At 35.0% G+C, this 23,088-nt stretch overlaps 1 protein-coding gene and 1 pseudogene across 1 annotated transcript; both read left to right on the forward strand.

Annotated features, from left to right (window-relative positions):
- Nucleotides 1-3,491: 3,491 nt before the first annotated feature.
- On the forward strand, nt 3,492-6,620 carry LOC119516443 (annotated as a pseudogene).
- An 856-nt stretch (nt 6,621-7,476) lies between these two features.
- ADAMDEC1 (ADAM like decysin 1) lies at nt 7,477-21,408 on the forward strand. Its single transcript, XM_037812835.1, has 14 exons — nt 7,477-7,593; nt 10,048-10,166; nt 11,042-11,118; nt 11,851-11,929; nt 13,403-13,479; nt 14,620-14,806; nt 15,017-15,079; nt 15,785-15,856; nt 16,117-16,286; nt 16,644-16,725; nt 17,435-17,565; nt 18,384-18,561; nt 19,461-19,546; nt 20,785-21,408. The coding sequence occupies exons 1-14, from the start codon at nt 7,545-7,547 to the stop codon at nt 20,789-20,791; spliced, it is 1,377 nt and encodes a 458-aa protein (XP_037668763.1). The 5' UTR covers nt 7,477-7,544; the 3' UTR covers nt 20,792-21,408.
- The last annotated feature ends 1,680 nt before the right edge of the window (nt 21,409-23,088 follow it).

Here is a 23,088-nt window from a genome sequence, read left to right on the forward strand (position 1 = left end):
ATAAAAATGTTCTTTCCTGAATTAGAATGAATGTAACTCTCAGATTCAAGGTGTTAAAAATAGGGTGGTATGAGAACTCTGTATTACATTTACAAAAAGAAATCAAATTTCTCATGATTTTTTCATGTTTTTATCTATGCTCCAATTATACCCAATTTAGTTAATTTCTTTTTCAAAGTAGTATATGCTAACAATTGTACAGAACCTTTAGTACTCTTGTAAACTCATAGTCATGTAAATATTGCACTGAGACAGACTTTGTTTAAACCAGGGTCTATAGCACACTGCCTTATATACAGTGAGAGACCTTTAGGTGATGACTGGCCTGATACCAGTTGGAACTCTCAGCACCAAGCAAATGTCCTAAAGTTGAAACATTTGAAATCACTCAGTTCCATCTATAGTGGTTATAAATTGTTTTTTTCTGCCCAGCAGGCTTCTTTCCAGGAGGATGTTGCTATTTCCCTATTGCAAGGGACCCGGTAAAAATATTAATCATGTGCCTCTCTATTCCTGGCCAATCATAGTATCTCATGCCACTGCTATAATGATTGATCCAAAGGGGATAACAAAAGTGAAATTAAGAAAGGGCAATGAGCTCCTATTAGAATTCATATACCTTCTCTTGCAGAGAAAATGATTTTCTTTCCTTGGGATAGACAATATATAAATTTAAAGCTCAGGCTGTCAGTGATTGTTTTGAGCTACATAAATTGAGTCTAATTTTAAAAATGAAAATGTGACAGAAATACAGATACTGTATAAGGTAGGTATAAGAAATCAGGCATATAAAGAAATAGAAAAAGGGAGAGGATAAGCATCTGGATCGAACCAAAATTAAAATAAGTTGCACCTTGGACTTCTCAGTTATATGAACCAATAAAGTTGCTATCATGCATAAGCAAATGTATTGGGCTTCTCTTCAAGCACAGTAAGTGCAAGTGTTCCGACAAGAGATCACCCATGCCTCTTAACAAGTATTCCTTGGCCAATACTTAACATACCCCCTCTTAGCCTACTACGTATTCCCTTTTAATCTCATTCATTGTTCCACTTACTGTTCAAGAGGATCTCCTTTACACTTCTGCTGTTTAGTCTTGCAGCCCAGAAACCTTGTGCAGAATCTGAAACATAGGCAAATCTAAATATCTATTGAAAGAATTAGTGAATCCCACTGAACCCTCTCTCACCCCTTCTATTAAAATATCTGGAAACGTTTATTTACTACAAATTTCCCTTCCTTCTTCAGCCTTTTTACCACCAATCATAACTGAAATCTTATTTTCCGTGCCATGTCCTTGTTGCCTTGCATTCATGTTTAGAGATGCTTCTCACATACTACACATATAGCAAGGTCATAAATTGGAAAGCTGTTCTAGTTTGCTAATGCTGCCAGAATGCAAAACACCAGAAATGGACTGGCTTTTATAAAGGGGGTTTATGTGATTACACGGTTACTAGTCTTAAGGCCATAAATGTCCAAAGTAACACATTAACAATCGGGTACCTTCATGGGAGAATGGCCAATGGCATCCGGAAAACATCTGTTAGCTGGGCAGGTGCGTGACTGGCATCTCCTCCAAGTTCTGGTTTCAAAATGGCTTTCTCTCTAGGCTTCAGCTCCTCAAAAATGTCACTCTTATTTGCTCTTGGGACATTTGTCCTCTCTTAGTTTCTCCAGAGCAAAAGTCTGCTTTCAAAGGCTGTCTCCAAAATGTCTCTGTAAGCTGAAGTTCTTCTCTCAGTTTCTGTGCGTTCTTCAAAGTGTTCCTCTTGGCTGTAGCAAGTTCGCTCCTTCTGTCTGAGCTTCTATAGTGCTCCAGTAAACTCATCAAGGCCCATGCTGAATGGATGGGGTCACACCTCAATGGAAACTATCCAATCAGAGTCATCACCCACATTTGGGTGGGGCACATTTCCATGGAAACAACCTAATCCAAACATTCCAACTTAATCCCCACTAATATGTCTGCCCCCACAAGATTGCATCAAAGAACATGGCTTTTTCTGGGGGACATAAATATACAAACTGGCACAAAAGCTATTTACTAGATCACCAAAGATGTGTCCATACTATTGCTTTTCTACTTCCATTTCCTTTGAATTTCATGTTGCTCAGTATCACCCTCTACTCCTACTCATCTTTGTTATCTAACAACTTTATGATATTTTCCAAACACACATTAAAGCTGTATGGCATTGCTGTTCACAACACCCATTTCCCTTTACTTTGGGTCAGATAGCTAGATTATGTCCCAAGCTTCCTTGAGAGTTAAATGTGACTATTTGACTGCGTTCTGGACCATAGAGTTCCAGGGATGTTATGTCATCATTTCCCATGCCTGGCCCCATAAATCCTCCATATTTCCTCTTTCTCCATCTAGTAAGTGGATATTAACTGCCAGGGCAACCCTGCAAGTTACATGTTAAAGATAGCAGAGCCTCTGAATGACTCTGTGGAGCAGAGCCCCTTGCTACTGGTTGGACTTTAAATGGGCAAGAAATAAACTATGTTATATGTATAGCCACAGAGGCTTGAGGGTTATCTGTTTCTGCCCCTATAGTGACCTTTGATAGTGCACCATGTTACAAGTCCATACTGATAAATTTTGCTATAATTCTGGAATTGTAGGATTTAAGGACCCCCAAATATACTAGCATTATAGTTCTTGGACCTTATCACAAAGCAACTTTACTTCCACTGGCCACAGGTCTTATCATAATTTCAGAAAACTTAGGTACCTAGCCCAATCTCTAATATCAAACTCTTATACATCTAATTGTTCTGTGAATTATAATCTTGTTTGGTTCATCATCTCTAAATTTATAATCTTTTCAAGCTCTGCTTAGTCAATTCCTTCACTGAATCTCAAGGATTATCCCAAACCTCTCAACATCTCAAATCTTTCACCCAACCCACTGACTAATCTTCTGTATTCTTGGAATGAGCTTCTTTTTTTGAAGCAATCAAAGCCATCATAGAAGATCTCTTTTGATAAAATATTCTAAATACTGTAATTTTATATCTATCACATCTTCTCCTACCTTAGTGACTTAGGAGCCTTGTATTACAGACCCTCTGGGTGATCTGAAGTAAATCTCTGAGCCTCTTTGAGTCATCTATAAAATGGGAATAGTAATATGGAACCATCTACTTAACTCTATTGTTATAATGATCAAATAAAATAATGCATATGAAAGTCTTTCAAAAACTGTAAAGGGATTTGTAAGAGATGGGGATTATTACAATTTTTGTGCATGTTGCTATTGTATTTTAATTTCCAGTTAGACAATATTTAAACATCTGCTCCTTGTCCTCAAATATACTTTTCTATGGAACATTCAAGAACATGAAGTTGCAAATTTTATGGAGACAAAATTCTCTGTAGTCAGGATGTTGGTTATAAATTTCTTTCTTTTATGATTGTAAATTAAGTCCTATGTTTAGCTAATCCTTGGATATTGTATTCATAAGGCTTATTATATATGCCATGGCTCATTCTCTCCAGATGCAGCAAGTAAACAATTGTCTCACTGTTATTTCCACACTTGTGGCTTTTATTCAACCTTCTAATAAACAGTGCCAGTAAACTAGACAGTTTCATGGTGATGTGGTCAACAAACATTTTTGAACTTCTGTTATATTCAAGGTGCTGTGCTCTGACGGGTACACCAGAGAATGTATCTCCTGCCTTTTGGTAACCTGCAATTCCCAATGACCAACCACATCGGGAAGGTGTCGTCTATAAGATTCATCTCTTGCTCAAGCTGAAGCCTAGAACACATGTCCAATTCCTTTCTACCTTGGCTGCTACATCCAATCTATCAGCAAGCCTGACAACTTTATGAGCTAAATATTTCTCAAATGTCTACCTTCTTCTTTTAAGGCCTTTAGCATATGTCCCTCCATAACTTTGTCCCTTCGTCTGTCATGCTTTATTTTGCGTATGTTTTGTTCAAGTCATGGGAGCATATTGCAGTTCAACAAACATAGTATGATTTTCTACATATACAAGCTTTTGCTTATAAAGTTTGCTTTGACCAGTACCCAATTTTCCTATTCTTTTTCCAGCTATTGCTATGTGATTATCTCAGTCTACCAGGTGAAGTACCCATTCTAAAATCTGCCTGAATACAATGCACAAATCTCAATAACAATGTTTCCAATTTGTACAGTATTTATCTGTGGATATGTCTCCATTATTAGACTTTATTACTGGATTATCTCAATGGCAAGAAAGTATCAAGGTCATCTTGGAATTCTCAGAAAATTTGTATGAATCCAGTATGAATTTAGTATAAACTCAAATGTGGTATGAACACAATAAACACCATTTGCATAATTAATAAGAATTAATTTTCAAAATATAGACTGAAATCAGAATTCCCAACAGCAACCACAGTTGTCAAAAGACAGTAAAATAAGAAAATCAACCAGGTGCATCCCCCTTCCCCATAATGTCGACACCCCCTTTCCATATGAACAAATTAGGTTGGTCACTGCCCAAATATCCCTGAAGATTGAGACAGCGATCAAAAGAGAGAGCAGTAGCAACTGACAAGATAGGATTTAACGAAGGATTACAAATACTGAATCTTTATAGAAGTATTTTTTTTTTAGTTTCTCAAGTAGTAGAATAGCTAGAAGGAAATATCTGACATGGTGGAACTGTAACATATAACATGCTTTGAAATTTGTTCTATAGCTACTTATTAAATAATATATTGAAAATTATCACATTTCTGTATATACGTTATATTCCGCAATAAGAAAATAACTGAAATTGTGAAACGGTAACCCAAAACATTCTTTGAAATTTGCTCTATAACTACTTGCTAAATTGTACTTTGAAAGTTATCACCTTTCTGTATATATGTTATACCTCACAATAAAGGAAAAACTGAAATTGTGAAATGGTAACCCATAACATTCTTTGAAATTTGCTAACTACTTGTTAAGTCATACTTTGAAAGTTATCACTTTTCTGTGTATATGTTATATTTCATAACAAAAAAAATTTTTAAAGACAGTAAAATAATATCTTCAAAGTGCTGAGAGACATTAGCTTCCATCCTAAAACTACTCCCAGCAAAATAAACAGTAAGGGCTAAATACATAACCTTAGAAAAATTTAAAAAGAAACAAAGCATGAAAGTACTAACTCTAAGAGACCTTTAATGAAATACTTATTACAGAATATGTTTCATGAAGAACAAAACTGAATCTAAAAAGGACTGATGCTAAAAACAACCTTTAAGTAATTCCAAACTCATCATATACAAAACATTAAAAAAAAAATAGTAGCAACCAATTTGGGGATGTGTGTGTCAAAATCACGGTAGAACTAAAACACTTGACAACAGGTGGCAAGGGTTGGGACACTGACATTTAAACCATTCCAGGGTTCCTGCATTGTTTGATGATAGAGAAGTTAACATTACATTTTGTTAAAATTTTAATGGTAACCAGTAAGGGAAATAAGTAGAATATTTATCTTCTATACTAAAAGGAAGTATAAAATTAGAGAAAAAAAACTCGGTTAACTCAGAGGAAAGTTGAAGAAAGCAAAGAAGCATAGACAAAGAGAAGCAATTATAAATTACAATCAGATGTTAAGAAAAACCCCAAATTTACCAGTAAATTACAGTAAACTAAGCAGTTAAAAGGCATAGATTTTTAGATTGGGAAAACAACATAAATGGAAATGTAATTCGGTATTAACTTTTTGAAAATAATTGGGTCAACGTATACCAATGTGTATTTATTAACCAAATAATACCACTTCTAGGAATTTATCCTAAAGAAGCAATCAGAAATGCAATTGAAGAAATATGCACTCATGAAAACATACATAACATACACACTCAGTGCAATATTCTAATGTCTTCAATAATATTGTCTTAATATTCAATAGACTAAAAATGCTATGTTATAATGCTATGTAAAAAAAATCAGGTTTCCAAAACCCTATATACACTAAGATCCAATGTTCATAAAATTTAATTTTCTTTTATTAGGGCATAGAAAATATCATATTTATGCCCAACAAAATGTGCTATATTTGTAAACAGAAAAATACTAATGCTATTTTTCTGAAGTAGAACACATACTATGCTTCAAACATACTTCATAGCCAGTACAATTTGTTTGAGATGAACACTGTCAAGAGAACCTCCATTTGCACATTTCTTTATAATTTCCCAAGCAGTCTCATGCACACACACACACATACACACACACACACACACGTACACACACAAATTTTAAAACAAGTTTCAGGTAGTTATTGTCATCATCATATTTTTCATAGATAAGGAGACTGAGGGTCAGAGTGATTTGCAATATCCTGGCTAAGACTTTGTCTGGTGCTTGTTGTATACATAATACAGATTCTATGCTCTCCATGCCAGTTTCTCAGAACATGTACAGGGAGCAGAGTGCAGCAGCTGGAAGTTGGGGAGACCTCAATATTCCTGATTGAGGGGCTCATGCTGAAGCTGGACCTAAGGAAATGAAGCAGATATGTGAGGAAGTGCTCACCTCCAAACAGGACTTCCTCATCTACGTGGCCTTGCTGCAAATCACTCCATTTATCTTAAAGAAATTGGACAGCATATGATGATTCGCCATCACATGGGAATGCCTAATATGAAGTACATGGTTATGGTTTCTGCTCCCATCTGAAAATGAACAGACCCAGGAAGTTGTATGGATGGACATAAAAATTCTGCTAGTTAAGAACAAAAGTGGGGCTAGTGACTGGCCTTTGTAGCTAAAATATAAAACTATTTAGGAAGTATGGAAAGACTTCTTGTGGTCACAGGGCACCCTTATGCCTGTGATATTCAGACTCCCTAAATTTTGGTATATTTGAAAATAATGTCAAACTCCATTTTCTAGCAACTATTAATAATTTGGGAATTATGCCCGAAATGGCGCTTCTTGACAGTCATTTCTGCTAGCCTTTTTACTTCCATCAGGAGTGTATTTGTAAACAATCCCTTACAAATAGTTTTGTTTTTTGGAAATCAGCACATAACCACACAACAATGACATTTAAACACAGCACCGTTAGTCTATATTTTTAATAAATGTATCAAATTTAGTAAAAAATAAGTACAGGATATTCTGATATATTTTCTAAATTTTTAGATGAATTTCTATAAGGATACTGAACAGCAATAATGATGCTTTTGTTTGGCGAGTAGACAAATATGCACAAGGGCTTTTCAGCCTCGGTTCCTACATTCTACATTCTCACCAGAGCAGGAGAACCCTGAGCAAACAGCTCCTTAATGAGCTGTAACCACAGACATAAACATCTCTCATAAATGTGGAACATTCTCATGATCCTGATGCTGCAATTTCTTGGCAAATTAGGAACCACCCCTCTTATCTCATGATGCAAGTTTGAGGCTTTACTTTATTTATTTTTTTATTTATTTCAATTTCAAAAGAGAAGTAGGGGAGGATAAAACCAGGTCTTCGTGGAGACCACATCTTCATTCTGCCTGAGACATCTCAGCCCCTGCCAGTAGCCACCATGTCATTGGTCCTGCTTTCTATACTCTGGCTCATTGTTCAAACTCAAGGTAAGTTCTAATATATTGACATTTTATATAAAAGTCAGTTGTTTTAATGAACTTTAAAAAGTACCTTTGATGGAATGTTTGCAGAACATGGAAGCTGACTTAAATAAGGAGAGAAAATAATACACTTATATGATCCAGAGATCACTAATGTTTGCTTTTTGGTGTATTTTTGTTATATGTTTTCCTAAAAAAGAAAACTGTATACAGAAATATTGCTTTTTGAGTGAACACATATTTTAAAACTATGCAAAAGATGTTTTCTATGATGTTATTTTTCAAATTATCATATACTTTAATAAATAATAAATTTTGTGTTTGTACAATATTTCTCCAAGTAGATGAACCAAAAGCTATTTGATTATTCCTCTTTTGTTTCTATTTTTCACCGGCAAGTTTTATTAACAACTTCATGTATCTTCACATTTGAAAAATAATCCCATAAGAATTATTCTCAGAAGTGGAATTATAGGGCCAAAGGAATCAGTCCTGGAAAAACAATTCTTTATTTATTTGAGGCTGATGATTACTGATAGATTTGCCAATTTGATAACTACTGTAATATGATAACCATATTATATCACAAATAAATCACATCTATTCCATCATTAGTTATTTTGCTACTGGACACATATTGAGCATGTTAAAGCTCAAATGCTTTGAACCTGCAAATTTCCATGGATAAACACATCTGGGGAAAATCCTATGCAGACAGCTCCAGATGACACCAGAAAACCAACTTTCAGACCAGAAATTAAGTTCATTTATTCATAAGAACTTCCTAACCATCTCCAAAGTCATCTTGAATAAAATGTGAATCCTTTGATATTTTCTACCCCATTTATTCAAAGACATAATCTGGCCATAAGTTGTCCTAAGGTGGGTGGCAGAGAATACACGTAAAGTAAAAGGATTAAATTGGACATAATTGTATTATTACACAAAAGACAAATTAATTGACCAACTGAACTAGCCTGTGTTGCCTAGTGGAAAATTGATTGTACTTCAGGAAGAGTTTCAGACCAAACAGTGAAAGAATTATCTAATTGAATTAAAAAAAACAAAATGGCTAATGTCTTTTTTTCTTATTCCTCACAGAGAACTCCAAAAAACATCTTAAACCTGCACATTCCTTGAAAGGTGGAACTTTCCTTTACGTAGCTTTTGGGCCCTTGAAATTCTTCTCAGAAACCACTGAAATTGCTCTGATTCTGACTACTGTCTACAGAGCCAACAGTGCCCAAGTTACTCCAAGTTTTTAAACATCTTTCCATAATAGTTAACAATAAAGCCATTATTTTAGGATGTGTTCATTGGACTATAATTAACTAGAAAATTTTATACTTACCATATTTCTGTGTTTTCCCTTACATGATTTTATCTGGTTAACCATCCTTCTTTCAAACTCACAACCTTATGGAAATGCCATGGAAATCTGTTAAAGATGGTTTACCATCACTACCAAAGGCACACAAGACCCTCATGGTCAAACAAATTTGTATCCATTACCTGCTAAGCAAAAATAACTTCAGCATTTCATTTGTTTTTGCTTTATGTGTATGAAACCATGCTAGAAGTTTATTGGGGGTGTTGGGAGATGGTTTAACCTGGTGTTCCATATTCACCAATCTGTCACTACTTGTCCCTGTATGCTCATCTTCTCTGTTGTTCCTATAAATGAGCTACCTGTGCTATCTTAACTTAATATCTCCATTTATTCTTTAGATCCCCATTCCTTCATATGCTCAAGCACATTGTTCTAACAATTTCTCCTTCTTTCCTACTTTGTCTCTCATGCTTTTTATTGAATCATTTCCATAAGCATACAGAAATGCTTTTATATCTCCTAATTTACATATATGCATCTCCTTTTCTTTTCTCCCTTGCCAGTTAACATGCTACTTTTTTCTCTCCCCTCTGCAGCAAAAGTCCTCAAAGGAGCTGTCTATGCATTTTGCCTCCAATTTCTCTTTTCTCTTTTCTCCTGCTTGTACAGAGTTTTCATCCTCATCACTCCACCAAGACTACTCTTATTTCAATGATGTTAAATCTAGTGGTCATTTTCCAAGCAAGGGAGGAATTCACAACTTTTAAGGAGTGCTGAAGAGCAAGGCGGAACTATATTACAATGGATAGAATTCCTGGACTCAATGCCTCTAATCTAATTCAAGGTTTACCCTTTCCTGGCTTGGTGGTCCAGAGTTGATATATGCTGAGAGATGTACTGAAAGGCCATCCAAAGACTTGTTTATCAACCTCAGCTCTTTTTCCGGACATGGGGGAGGGGACTAAAGAATAATTGTTTGCCATGAAAGCTGAAGTTGGACAATGAACTTATTTTTCTCTATTTTTGCCCTCTATATGGGGATTTATGTTTTCATGTCCTTTCAACAAACCAACCAATCCCTCCCAAAAAACCTTTAATCTCTTATATCAATATTATCTCTCTTTCTCTAGCAATAGCCATAAAGCAAACACCTGAATTAAATCTCTTTGAAGTGGTTCGTCCTAAAAAACTTCATATTTTACACAAAAGAGAGATCAACAACAACCAGACAGAGAATCATGGCAAAGAGGTAAGTAATGTGAAAATGACCCTAGTAGATTTTAGAATCTGAAGAGATGCTAATAGAATTGACGTCTCAGGCAATGTTTAGTATGTTAATCTTGGAGCCCATATATCCAGCTGCCCTTTGTCCAGAGGAGAGCACAGGACATCTCAGAGTGCTTTAACAGTTAAGCAGCAAGGAAGGGATTTAACTTCCTCACTTCATCACAAAGAATTAAGTTGCTTGGACATTTCTCTGATTGTGGGGGGAAAAGGAGTACAGGAAGGGTAGCCATTTCTAGAAGGAGATGTTCGTTGCCACCAAGCCCTTGGCTTTTTGTCTCCCCTCTCCCCCAATGAATTGCCTTTTTCTCAGCATTTTGCCTGTAATGGAAAAGTCAATATTATGCCATTAAGTGACAAGATTTTTTTTCTTGTTTATTAAGACAATATTTGACTATTATATTGTAGCAAATATTTCACCCATTTTGTAATTTTATGTTATTTCATTTTTAGCAGACTTTTATTTTCTTTAGTATATTTTGTTTAGTTTCAATGTAGGGAAAATGTATCTCTTATTTTTATCCCACTAGGGATCCATTATGATGCACAGAGAACAATATAGTGGATACCAAATAAATGATGTGTCTCTATCTCACATATGTAGAGTTAGTTTAATCCTGAAGTATTTATTACCATGTACTTTTTGGAAGTCAATCTTGATTTACAATTTTTGTTTTATTCTACATATTTTAAAGGCATGAGTACTAATACGTTTATCTTATATGCATTTGTATTACGGTTCTTGTAACATATATAGCATATATCATTATATTATCATTATTTTAGATAGCTTTAGAAATATAAATTGTTTGATTTAATTATACCATTAAATATTTTTAGGAAAGATATGAATCTGAAGTTCAATATCAGATTACATTAAACGGAGAAGAAGTCATTCTTCACCTAGAAAAAAACAAGTAAGCTGCATTCCCTGATAGCATAATCACTAGATTCTCTCAAGAGACTGCAGAAAAAAATAAATCACTGTTCCATGTGACTTGAGATAGAAGACGAAGCATATTGAGTTTTAGATACTATTAGTTTGTGCTAATGTTATCTAAGAAGGTTGGTTGTTTACTAAGAAATTATAAGAAAAGTGTAAAACAAAGAGAGCTACCTATGTTACTTGGAATTTATGGAAAATCTTCTCTACTCAGATAAACAAAACCTTTGTTATAACTTTCTATTATTTATATAAGAACATATTACCAAGACTGATGCAAGGTACCCTGACCTTAAGAAATATATTAAGGGATGGGGCTCCACCAAATTCCATAGCAGGCAATAAACCTCTCCCTGAGTACAATAGTCCTCTTTGCATATTTGTGACTCAGGACTCTTTAGCGATTCTGTTGAAGATGTCTTGTCCTAGGTGCAAAGAATCTCAGAATGATCCAATGGAAGAGAAGGAATCAGGAAATGAAAAGTGGCTGAAGGCATTTATTCCCTCAGATCTAACAGGTGTAATCGATGATTTGATTTGCTTCAGCAGCAGAGTTCTAATATTGGAAAAAGATCAACAGGTCGGAATGTCAGATGATGTTCATTGTAGATGTTATTGTTCTTTTACAGCTGAAAATTAAGTCAGGAAAATCAGCCTGTATTTATTGCCACCCTGACTGTATCATGTGTCTTTGTCCTGTCTTCAGGAACCTCCTGGGACCAGACTACACTGAAACACACTACTCGTCCAGAGGAGAGAAGATCACCACAAACCCTCAGAATGTGGTAGGGTTTGAAAGCTTTCTGGGACTCTTTCTGAGATCTTCAAATTATTTTATGGTTCATAGGACCCAGGATAACTTCAAAATAATCAAAGGACTAGATAGCAAGGGAGTCTCATACGTGACCAGACAACAGATGCAATTGTGGCCAGTTTTTAAGAGGTAGGAGTTGTAGGAGGCTTCCAAATGGTGTGTTTTTAGAAGCAACTGACAGGCCACTTGCCCCTAAGACTATCTTATCCATAGATTAGAAATACTCTTGCCAAAGGTCACTGAAACATCATGTCACTGTTTACTATTTCCTGAAGATTTATACATTTATCCTAAGGCCAGCAATTGGAATATCAATTATTTGATCAATGTATTTTTACATCTGATTAAACTGCTATCCTGCAGATTATGCCAGGGCCTAGATGACAGAAACGACAGCAAATTACGGCCAAGGAAAGAACAGGAAGAGAAAATGAAATGTCACAATCTTGAGGTATTCCTAAGACGAGTGAGGTGCACAGAGCTGTCCTGTGTGGCCTTTGAACTTGTGTATCTCTGTAAAGAGCAAGCTAAATACTTCTGCAACAAAAAGTCTCATTCTTCCTTCCTCAAATCAAAATTCTCATTTCTTGAATATTCAGATTTTTGCTAAAACTGTCCTCTGAGGACAGTATCTGATAGATTAATTCATGTCCTAGTATCACTAGCTGGTTATACCTTAATGTTTATCTTTTCCAAGCCTTCTCTAAGAAAATGCCTGTGGATGACAAGGTTTCTTCCAAAGAAAAGAAAAATGCAGTGGAAATTTCAGGCCCTGAGGGAAATCAGTTTATTTCAAACAAGAGGTTGTTCACTAGCTTCCTTACATCATTCCAAATAAGTGTCCCCTTACCATTTCTGAGTCTCTAGCTGCAGGCGAGTGCACTGGGTTTTGGTGTTGACAAAGGGATTCTTCTAAAACACAAATTAAGATGGTGAATTGCACCAATTAGGATGAGGAGTTTGGGGGGTGGGGCAGGGGAGAGTGTGAACTTTCGAGGACTCCAGAATCTGCCTCATTTTCCTATTTGATGAATAGTGTCACTGGGAGTCCACACAGGGGAGTTACGTTCTTGAAAATCATCCCTCAAACATGAGAACCCCCAAGGACTGGTCCTAAGGAGACAGGCTACTTCTCAGATGCAACTTCCATCTTCACTATGGCCTGTCTGTATTCAACTTCCCTGGGTTTTACCTTAGTAAAAATTAGTGTCAGAAAGACAGCTCAGCCACCCAAAATGGAAATTTTCCAGGGTCAGCTGTGGAGCAATTGAGAAAACATGTGAGGGTCTCACTGCTTTTTGTTTCTGGGAACTGGTACAGACGCCAACATATCTGAAAAACTTTGCTGAATATTCAAGATGACCGTTTTCACCCAAAACATGCTACACATACTCTTGCAATTAAAAAAATTTCTGAAATAAAATTTCTTTTCTCGCACCCCCAGGAACACTGCTATTATGAAGGGCACATACAAAATGAAAAGGACTCTGTTGCCAGCATGAGTACTTGTGATGGGCTGAGGTGAGAGGCACTCTCAAAAACGTTAAACTTGGAGTGCAATTTTGTTACACCAATTTGAGTCTCTGAATGTTGCCTTCTTACTATTTTATTAAAATTTGACACATCCAGAAATGCCAAATATATGTGGTTAAAGTGAAGTATAAAGCATCATCCTTAGACTGATTTCATAATCTGCTGCTCTAGCAGAAGTCAACCCCAGCAATTTTTAAACAAGTGTCCTACACCCTGAACCCTGATAACATCTGGATCTGTGTCCATGTTTACTGTTTCCCGAAAGCATTATTTGTTATTTTCTAAAATAGTCGACTCAGCACTTGACCCAGTTGAACTGAAGTTTTAAGTGTGTTTGTACGTCTGTTTACAAAAGTAATGCTTGCCAAGTAGGGAAAAATTGAAAAATAATAAAAAGCACAAATAAGAGAATAACAACCATAACAGAAGTTTACCTCTAAGTGATCACTGTTATTAACGTTTTGTCATGTGTGCAGCTTTTTATTCATGTAGGTAAAAATATTTTATGTGGTTGAAATATGAAATAAAATATAAGTGAAATAAAATAAATGAAACAAAATGCACATAATTGTTCTATAACCTTAATATGGTATCATAAGCTTTTCCCCATATCATAAAATATCTTGCATAGATGTAATTTTTAAGGGCCATGTTGACTTTGTAATATTCCTTAGTATGGATTCATTTTGTATTTCTGAACTACTTATTTTACTTGGAAGAGGGGATTCTATGCTACTACTAATCCTACCTCTTTACTCTGCTTGACCTGCTGATCGTTCTTTCTTCTCTCTGGGGCTCTGGTACTTAAACACTAATTTATCTCTGTTCCCTATTATATTCCTAAGACCTCACAAGAAATATTGGTTAAAAGAATGAGTAAACTGTGGAAAAATATTTTCCAAGATCCTGCTGTAAAGCCATTTTTTGTTCAGAATGCTTTGGGTAAATAAGGATTCAGTTTAATATTGACAATTACTGATCAGTATTTAAATTAGCAAAAGTGAGCTAAAAGCCTTTGAATGAAAACTATGCATGAGATTGGAATGGGTAGAAGAGGTATCAGTTCATTCTGGTTAGCTGATGTGACTGTGTGGAAAGAAACCCTGAAATAAAATCTCTATCTCACAGGGGATACTTCACACATCATGATCAGAGCTACCTGATAAAGCCTTTGCAAAGCACAAACCAGGCAGAGCATGCTGTCCTCACATATAACCAGGAGGAGCTAGACCTAGCTAATCACACCTGTGGAAAGAGAAATGTTGGCAGGAAACAAAGCCCTGTCCGAACCTTTAGGTCGCTCAATAATCTAACAGTGAGTATAGCTCTTTTAAGTCATCATTTATTTAAAATGATATATGGAATACTGGTATCTTCAGCCATGATTGGTATACTTGAAGCCTGTACTTTCTTCATTGATTCTTCAATTTAATTCTCCTCTAGAGAAAACAATGTCTCTTTGTAAGCTTTTGAATCTTTCAGGATAAAGATAATTATTAACAATTTTATTTTACTTTTTGTAAAGCAAGAAGATTTTCTTCAGGCTGCAAAATACATTGATCTCTTTTTGGTGCTGGATAATGCCTTTGTGAGTATGAAATATGTGTTCCTTGGCCAATGAAGTCAACTCTTAAGTTTACTTATCAAAACAAGGCAAGCAACAAACTATTTTAGCTGACAATGCAGAGCCTCTCCACCTGGTGTTTTATCTGTTCTTCCTGACTTGCCAGCAAGTTTTTACTCATCTACCCCCTATAATATTCATCTGCTACCAAAGTATTTCGATATTGGCAACATATATAGCACTAGATAGCTACAGGAAATCAACCTCAACAATGAAAAAATAATGGCTCATTAAAATACGTTTGAAAATTCTAACTATATTTCGTAAATATAAAGTAAACCTAAACTATACATACCTTACAAATTATATTTATATGTACAGAAAAAAATACTAGAATCAGTGTTCCTACCTAGTAAATATATATGCTTTATAATCAAATTTTAATGGTATTGAATTGATTTTAAAACACTAAAAATTATTTGGTTTATTCAACTTAAATATGAAAAACATTGAAATTTTAATTGAATGCCTATTTTTTTCTCTTATCAAAAAATCTGTTAAATTTGAAATAAAATTTGATGAAATGCAGGATTTTATAAAATATAAACATAGAATGAGTAAATGTTTAATTTTATTAAAATATTTAATTTTTGAAATGTGAAACCCTGTCCCCATCAGATTTTTTGCTTTAATTTGCTATTCTAATTATATTTTGCATTTTTTTAACAGTATAACATGTATAAGGGAAATGTGACTTTGATAAGAAGCTTTGTGTTTGATGTGATAAACCTACTCAATGTGGTAAGTTTTTTGTCATATATTTCCACTTGGGAGGCTGGGTTTCCCACTGATTATACCAAGTAAGGGGATGAGAAAATCACAAGGTCAGAAGTTCTAGGAAATTTAGCAGAAGGATGAACATCAAGGTAAAATCACAAGGAACTTCTAGGATTTCTGTTTTCAAAATGGGATATACTTATCTGTCACTCATGATCAACAAAATATCTAAAATTCTAACTGACTCCTGAACATTTACATAAAGAAAAATGCTCTTTCCACAGATTTACAATACAATAGATGTTCAAGTGGCCTTGGTAGGTATGGAAATCTGGTCTGATAGTGATAAGATCAAGGTGGAACCCAACGTAGGCACCACCTTTAACAACTTCCTGAGGTGGCATCATTCTAACCTGCGGAAAATGAAGATCCATGACCATGCTCAGCTACTCAGGTGAGCACACACAGCCCAGTGTTTGTAGGCAGGGTGAGTAGTCATCCACAATGTTTCTTCATAGGGATTCCTGTTCAATGATACTTTCTTGACCAGTTGTCAGAGTACCTGAAGTTCAACCCTTAGCAATTCATCTGTGTGATTATTGAAAGCTCTAGTCAGATCAAGAAAATGAACTTTAAGATATAGGATAATTATCTGTAGCCATTATAAAGGTGTAGAACAGTAGAAGCTTTTCCAGAGACCGAGTGAATATAAAAAAGACTAATGCAGTAACAGACACCCACAACAATATTGCCAGTAGCTAATAGTTCCAAAGACTTAGATTGTGACAGTGTTTCTCTAACTTTCATACAGTGGAATTGGCTTCAACAATCGAAAAGTGGGAATGGCAGCCTCAAATTCCTTGTGTTCACCATCTTCAGTTTCTGTTATTGAGGTTTGTAAACTTACAGAAAGCCTCCCTGTGTTTCTGTCTACTCTATGAAAACCGACATAATGCCTTATACAGAGTTGGCACAATAAACATTTGTTGAACAAACAAAGGTAGAAATGAACCTACTATTAGATCATTCCAGTGAAGATTCTTGGATTTGGAATCAGAATACCTCCTTACATTGGCCATCCCAGAAGACTTCACTCTTTAGTTGGTGTTACAGAATAAAAGTAGAAAGTTTGGGACAGCATGGGGATCTACATGCCCTCTGGCCTGAACTAACTCTAAATTAGCCATCCACTGTCTTGATGGCCAGAGAGATCAGACAAGTAAGGTGCATGTGGGTATCATTTAGCCAGGCACTGCCAGTGTCCTAGGTGCCATACACAGGTTTTTGGAGACTTCTGAGTCTATATTATGGGACTTTTTAGTACTTGCAATAAATAATGCAATGAACTCAATTTAACCATGGTTGACTGAGAACATAATATCCATTAATTCAACAACTATTTATTGAGTACTGAATCAATGATTGCTTTCACTGGACCCAACCATTTCAAATGTTCATTGCAATCAGCAATGACAGGGAAAGGAGCTTAGTGACTCATTATCTTTCTTCCCTAAAGCCGTTTTATTTTAGTTCTACACGTGGCCAATGATTAATAAATAACCGAATAAAATAAGAAGTAATGGATGCTTCTATTTTTTCCAGGCTAAAAAAAAGAATAATGTGGCTCTTGTGGCAGTGATATCCCATGAGTTGGGCCATGTCCTTGGCATGCCTGATATTCCATATCACATCAAGTGTCCCTCTGGGAGTTGTGCAATGAATCAATATCTGAGGTGAGATCTTGTCACCTGGAGAAAAAATATACCTTCAGAACCTTAAAGAATTTAGATGCAGTCTACATATGTTAGCTAGATACATTTTACTGAGGGCTCTGCATCTGTTTTAACTCTCCAATCTCTTGCTGCACAGGTTTTGCCTGCTATCAGGGCCCATTCTCTAAGATTTCCAACTATGATAAAATAGGGCTTATAAGTGCAGTGAATATATTATTTTAACCTAAAATAATATATTTTCTAAAAATATGAAAATAATTTAGATGACAACATATTCGTATATCCCCATTACTTACCAATCACTCAGTCAATCCATTTTATATATTATTAATTTCCTGCTAATGCCAGACACCTTGCAAGGACTTGGGATAGAAAAATGAATAAAACATACTTGTTCTTGAAGTGCTCACACTTTAAAAGAGAAATATAGCCACAGAACCTATAAGCCTGCAATTATTTCCCTTCACTGGTCATGAATTCTCTGACTTCTCATCTTTCAGTGGCAAGATCTGTGGGTGATAACAAATGGTGAGGTTTATCACTATCACCATTTAGACCAGTATCAAATCCACAAGGGGATTTAAATTTTTTCTGCTCTATGATTTTGTATCTAAGAAATTAATTTGTCTATCAAGCATTGCATGCATGCTCTCTCTCCTTCCACATATGATAAAATGTACTCCTAAACAGATACCAAATATGGCATGTCCACCAAACCGAATAGTACATGTAAACAAGTCAGAATCTTGTGTCTATTAATTATGTAAAAACTGTGTTACTGTATAGCATGTTATTTCTGATTTTTCTTCTGGTCACAGTTCAAAATTCCCAAAGGATTTCAGTACATCCTGCCGCTCACATTTTGAAAAATATCTTTTATCTCAAAAACCAAAGTGCATCCTACAAGCACCAGCTCCTAAAAACATAATAACAACACCAGTGTGTGGGAACCAACTTCTGGAAGTAGGAGAAGATTGTGATTGTGGCTCTCCTAAGGTATGAAAACTTTAAGGTTTAAATAATTTATTTGAATTACTGGAGCATAAGAATTCTGCAGTTTTCTCTTTTTTTCCCCCCTTTAAAAATTGATTTTTTTTTTTTGTAAATTCCAGTCATGGTTTACTAACATATTCTTAAAGAATTCAATAAAAGCTACTGAATTTTGACCAACTTTTTTTGTCAACTATCCAAGAAACATTAGTTGTTTTCCTCCCTCTCAATCTCTTAATATTACTTTACTTTTGTGGCAGTGATGTCCCATGAAAAGTTGAGCCACCATTGCCCTTTTAGTGTAAAAACACATAGTTGTAATGAAGAGTTAAGTTCTTATATTAATAAACTGTTTTGCTAATTTTTTTCAAGTTTTTACATGCATACTTATAAATGAGAATAATGTTTGCGTGTGTGTGTGTGTATGTTCATTACCAGTTATCACTGTGAAGATTACATGGACTTGATAAAATGAATATGGGATTTTTTTAATTTTTTCTGTATTTTTAAACAGTTTCAATACAATGGAAATACTCTTCCTTGAGTATTGAATTAATTCACTTGAAGTTTTGAATTAATTTACCCATAATATCATCCAGGACAATTTTGTCTGGGATAATCCCTTGGCAAGCCTTTTTCTGGCTTTTTAAGAAGTAGTTTGTTTTACTCAAAACATTTTTTCCTAATATTAAATTTCCTGGGTGATTTCGATTAGAATTTGCATAGCAGGGCAATTTAAAAAGTGGGGTTTCATTTCCATCTTGTACCAGAATCCTATGACTCAGGTCTATGGGAAAAACAAAGTTTGACCCATTTTTTTTTTTATTTTTACTTTTTTCATTTTTTAAAATTTTATTTATTTATTTTTTTGGACCCACTTTTAACATGCTGTATGTGTTTTAAAGGATTGTACCAATCTTTGCTGTGAAGCCATGACCTGCAAACTGAAACCTGGAACTGATTGTGAGGAAGAAAGTAGGAACCATATCACGTAAGACCTTCATCTTGTTCTATTTTTCTAATATTTTCTAACTTTAATTTCAGGTTTGATAAAGATGTGCCACTTTAGTGCATTTTAGTCCTATAATGCACTAAAAACACAATGTGCATTATATTTTACAGATGACTGAGTTTTGGAGAGGGGAAGAAAGCTACCACAATGAGCATAAATAACTCATAGTTATACGTACATATACTAATGAGGGAAAGTGGCTAGCTTGACATCTGAGAGATAAGGACTGCTGAAATCTGTGCTAAAAATTGAATAAATTACTCTTGTATAGTGAAAAGTTTAATGCAAATTAAGATGCAAGGAAGAAAAGTTCATTTTAAAAAGCCTCAGCTGATAAGCAAATTTATTGTTGGTTAAAAGCCAATAGTTGTAATTTGCAATGCAGTCAGAAAAATCAATAGCATTTAAGAACACACTGTAAGATTTTATTAATGTATTCTTTTTATCGTGTCTCGGTAAGTCATAATCCCCTGATTATTTTTGTGTTTTACACAGTCTCGCCTGTGTTGGGTTAGGTCACCCAATTGCTAAATATGATACTTGTTTCAGTGAGAAATAGTCTTTAAATCTAAAAATGGCACAAAATGATTACATGTGGGGGAAAGACTCAGAATAAATTTTATGGAAGGGATTATTCTCGTTTCCCCTTTCCTGAATTTTTTCTGGACCTTCAGAGAGATTGTAAAGAGAATATTTAACTCAAAGACCAGCGAGTATCATTTCCTCAGGAAAGGACAGGCAAGGTCACGAGACGAGGGTCATAACTCATTTATTTACCAAGCAGCATTTAACACAGTATGCATGACTGTGGTGAGAATCCACTCTGCAAGGAATTCTGGAAATTGTGCCCATCTTATTCTATCACAGAGGACAGCAGTCGAAAAAATAAATGTTCATATCTTCAATGGCTTGGAAATATTGGTTGACATGGATATGTCCTCTGCCCTAAATTATGGGGCCATGATAGGCAGTTTGATGCAGTGGGGAAAAAAATTGGACTCAAACTAAAGAAATTTAAATTCTGCCAATAACTAGTTCTGGGACTTAAGCCAAGTTATTTAATTAGTTCTCTAACCTGTAAAATGGAGTTAATGATATTACCTCTAAGTAAGGTTGTTAGTATGATTTAAATTCTATAAAATTTCATTATCATTGCTACATTCTATTTTATAATTTGTAATAACCATGGCTTCCAATTTTTTTTTTCTTTTAAACAGAAAGTGAATCAAAACATCTGTTCATTGAGATGCTACCTTTTCAGGATAAGAATTAGGAAATCTAAACTTGCCAGAAGTCTTGTGTATTTTCAACTTTGTACTTATATATATTATAATTTTCACTTATCATTCTGCTTCCTATATTTTACCAGTCCAATCATCAGGTAAACCAATGCCCTCAGAGAAGTTGCCTGTTCTTTTTTGGCCTGGCATTCAATATACTTATAAAGAACATGAAGCCATTACTTAACTCTGATATGTAGAGAACAAAAGGAATTAGCCTTTGCCCAAAAGGCTTCAAAATGTACTGCCAAATTATTCAGAGTCGACCCAGAATTGTAAAATTACAAGCGATTTGTATTTCAACCCCACTTTCATTTTACTAGTACAGCCTATGAAAAAATAAAATCACTTGATAAATGAGGTCTTTTTGGAAGAAAGGAGAGCAGAGTTCATATGTGTTGTGTTACTCCTCACTGCACTTGCCTTATGCTTATAAGCATAGTAATTTTAGTGATTTTCTATATTGCATCAGGATTCATTAAATTTGAACACTTCATTTTATCATGTATAACCTTTTATGCATGTTTTTCACCATCACATGTAAAATTTACTTTTGAAAAGTCTACATGGCTTACATTTTAATTTAGCCATCAAATAATTCTTTATTCATCTACTGATTTACCGAACCATAGTGTACAATGAATAAAAACATTTAACTTCTCAAGGATTTTCTGTGTGGTCATTTTCAAAAACAAATATTTTTGAGCTTCTGTGAAGATTTGTGTTAGGTGTTGAAGCAAACAACCTCACATAATTAGAAATTTTCCCTAGAGTCATTTGACAGGATCAACCCAGAGAGCCAGGCAATGCTCTACCGGATTGAGAAAATAAGATCACGTTATCCTTTAATGACCAAAATGCAAGGACTTGAGGACAGTCACACAAGGAGACTAAACTTCTTTTCTGAATGCTTTTTAAAAATTACTCAAATTTCCTTAAATAAATGTGCCAGGAGAATAAAAGCGTAGACATACCTCTCAAGTACTTGAGATCAAAGGCCTCTCAGAAGGCCCTGCCTGCTGGTGACATCTGTCATCCCCTTTATTTCCTCACTGTTATTGGCAAGTTGGCACTGCCAGTGCTGCAGGTGACACTGCATGCCAGGTGCTGCTGACAGCCATGCTGTAGCCCCAGGACCTGACTTGCTAAGGTCTCCACTGCCTACTGGTTTGATACAAATGTCAAGTCAGTTCCTTCAACAACAGAAGTTTCCTTAAAGCATAGTTTTCTTCCCCCTTCAGGCTCACATCAATTTTTCTTATAGTAAAATTACCTGAAATACAAGGATTGCACCCAGTGGTGTGCTGGAGATGGTATGTACTGGCTCTTGAGTGCCAAATGTTAAATTTTCAGGAATATTGTGAGCTGGCTGTTAAGCATAGCAGTTATTAAAAACCAAACTATATAAATATACAATTCAATAAATGTGTTAAAAGCAAAGGAAATACTCAAAGCTTATCAATTCCTAATTATTATACTCCATTTTATTAATCTGTGCTGTTGTGGTTATTTAGGTCCATTGTATCTGTAAGATGGAAATGCCGCGTAATGGTCTGCTACTGCACACCTCTTCCCAACTCCAAGTTCAGTGATCACAGTGGTTGCTTGAAACCAACCATGGAGGGAGAATTTCATCACAGAAATAGGCAAAGGTTATAAATCAGGGCTTGATTTATTGTTTTATTGTCCACACTTAAGAAAGTGAGGGAGAAAATGTTGAGAAAATTTTAAAGCGTGTCTCAAATATTGTCCTTGCAATGTGAATATTACAAACAATTGAGAGATATTCTCCTAGTATTGAGAAACTATTATCCAAATCAGTGAAGAAGTCACTCACTTGATGAATGGGTTAAATGCCAATATATGTCTTGTTTCAATTTCACTCATTAGCGTAAACAAAATTATCAACCAATATTCATATCAGAACTATACTCATTCATCAATTGCAAACAATGGCTATCTATGGAAACATGAGTCCAGCAGAATCAATGAAAGCATTCTGTGAGAGCTGATTGGTTATGTGGAGTTTACAATAAAGTATTGTGTTTTTCATTAATATTTTAAGTTGTGTGCTATTCATTTTTTTATCAGTAAAATTTACAACAAACATATGTACTTATACACATACATGCATTTTTTTCAGAGAGCCAGTTTTTAATCATTTACTAATGAATCACTGATTTGAACACTTTAAACTTAAAGTTTTTAAGTAACACATGGATCCATTTCCTGTCATGCCAG

Source organism: Choloepus didactylus, chromosome 20, assembly GCF_015220235.1.
Source record: "Choloepus didactylus isolate mChoDid1 chromosome 20, mChoDid1.pri, whole genome shotgun sequence".
NCBI classification, from domain to species: Eukaryota; Metazoa; Chordata; class Mammalia; order Pilosa; family Megalonychidae; genus Choloepus; species Choloepus didactylus.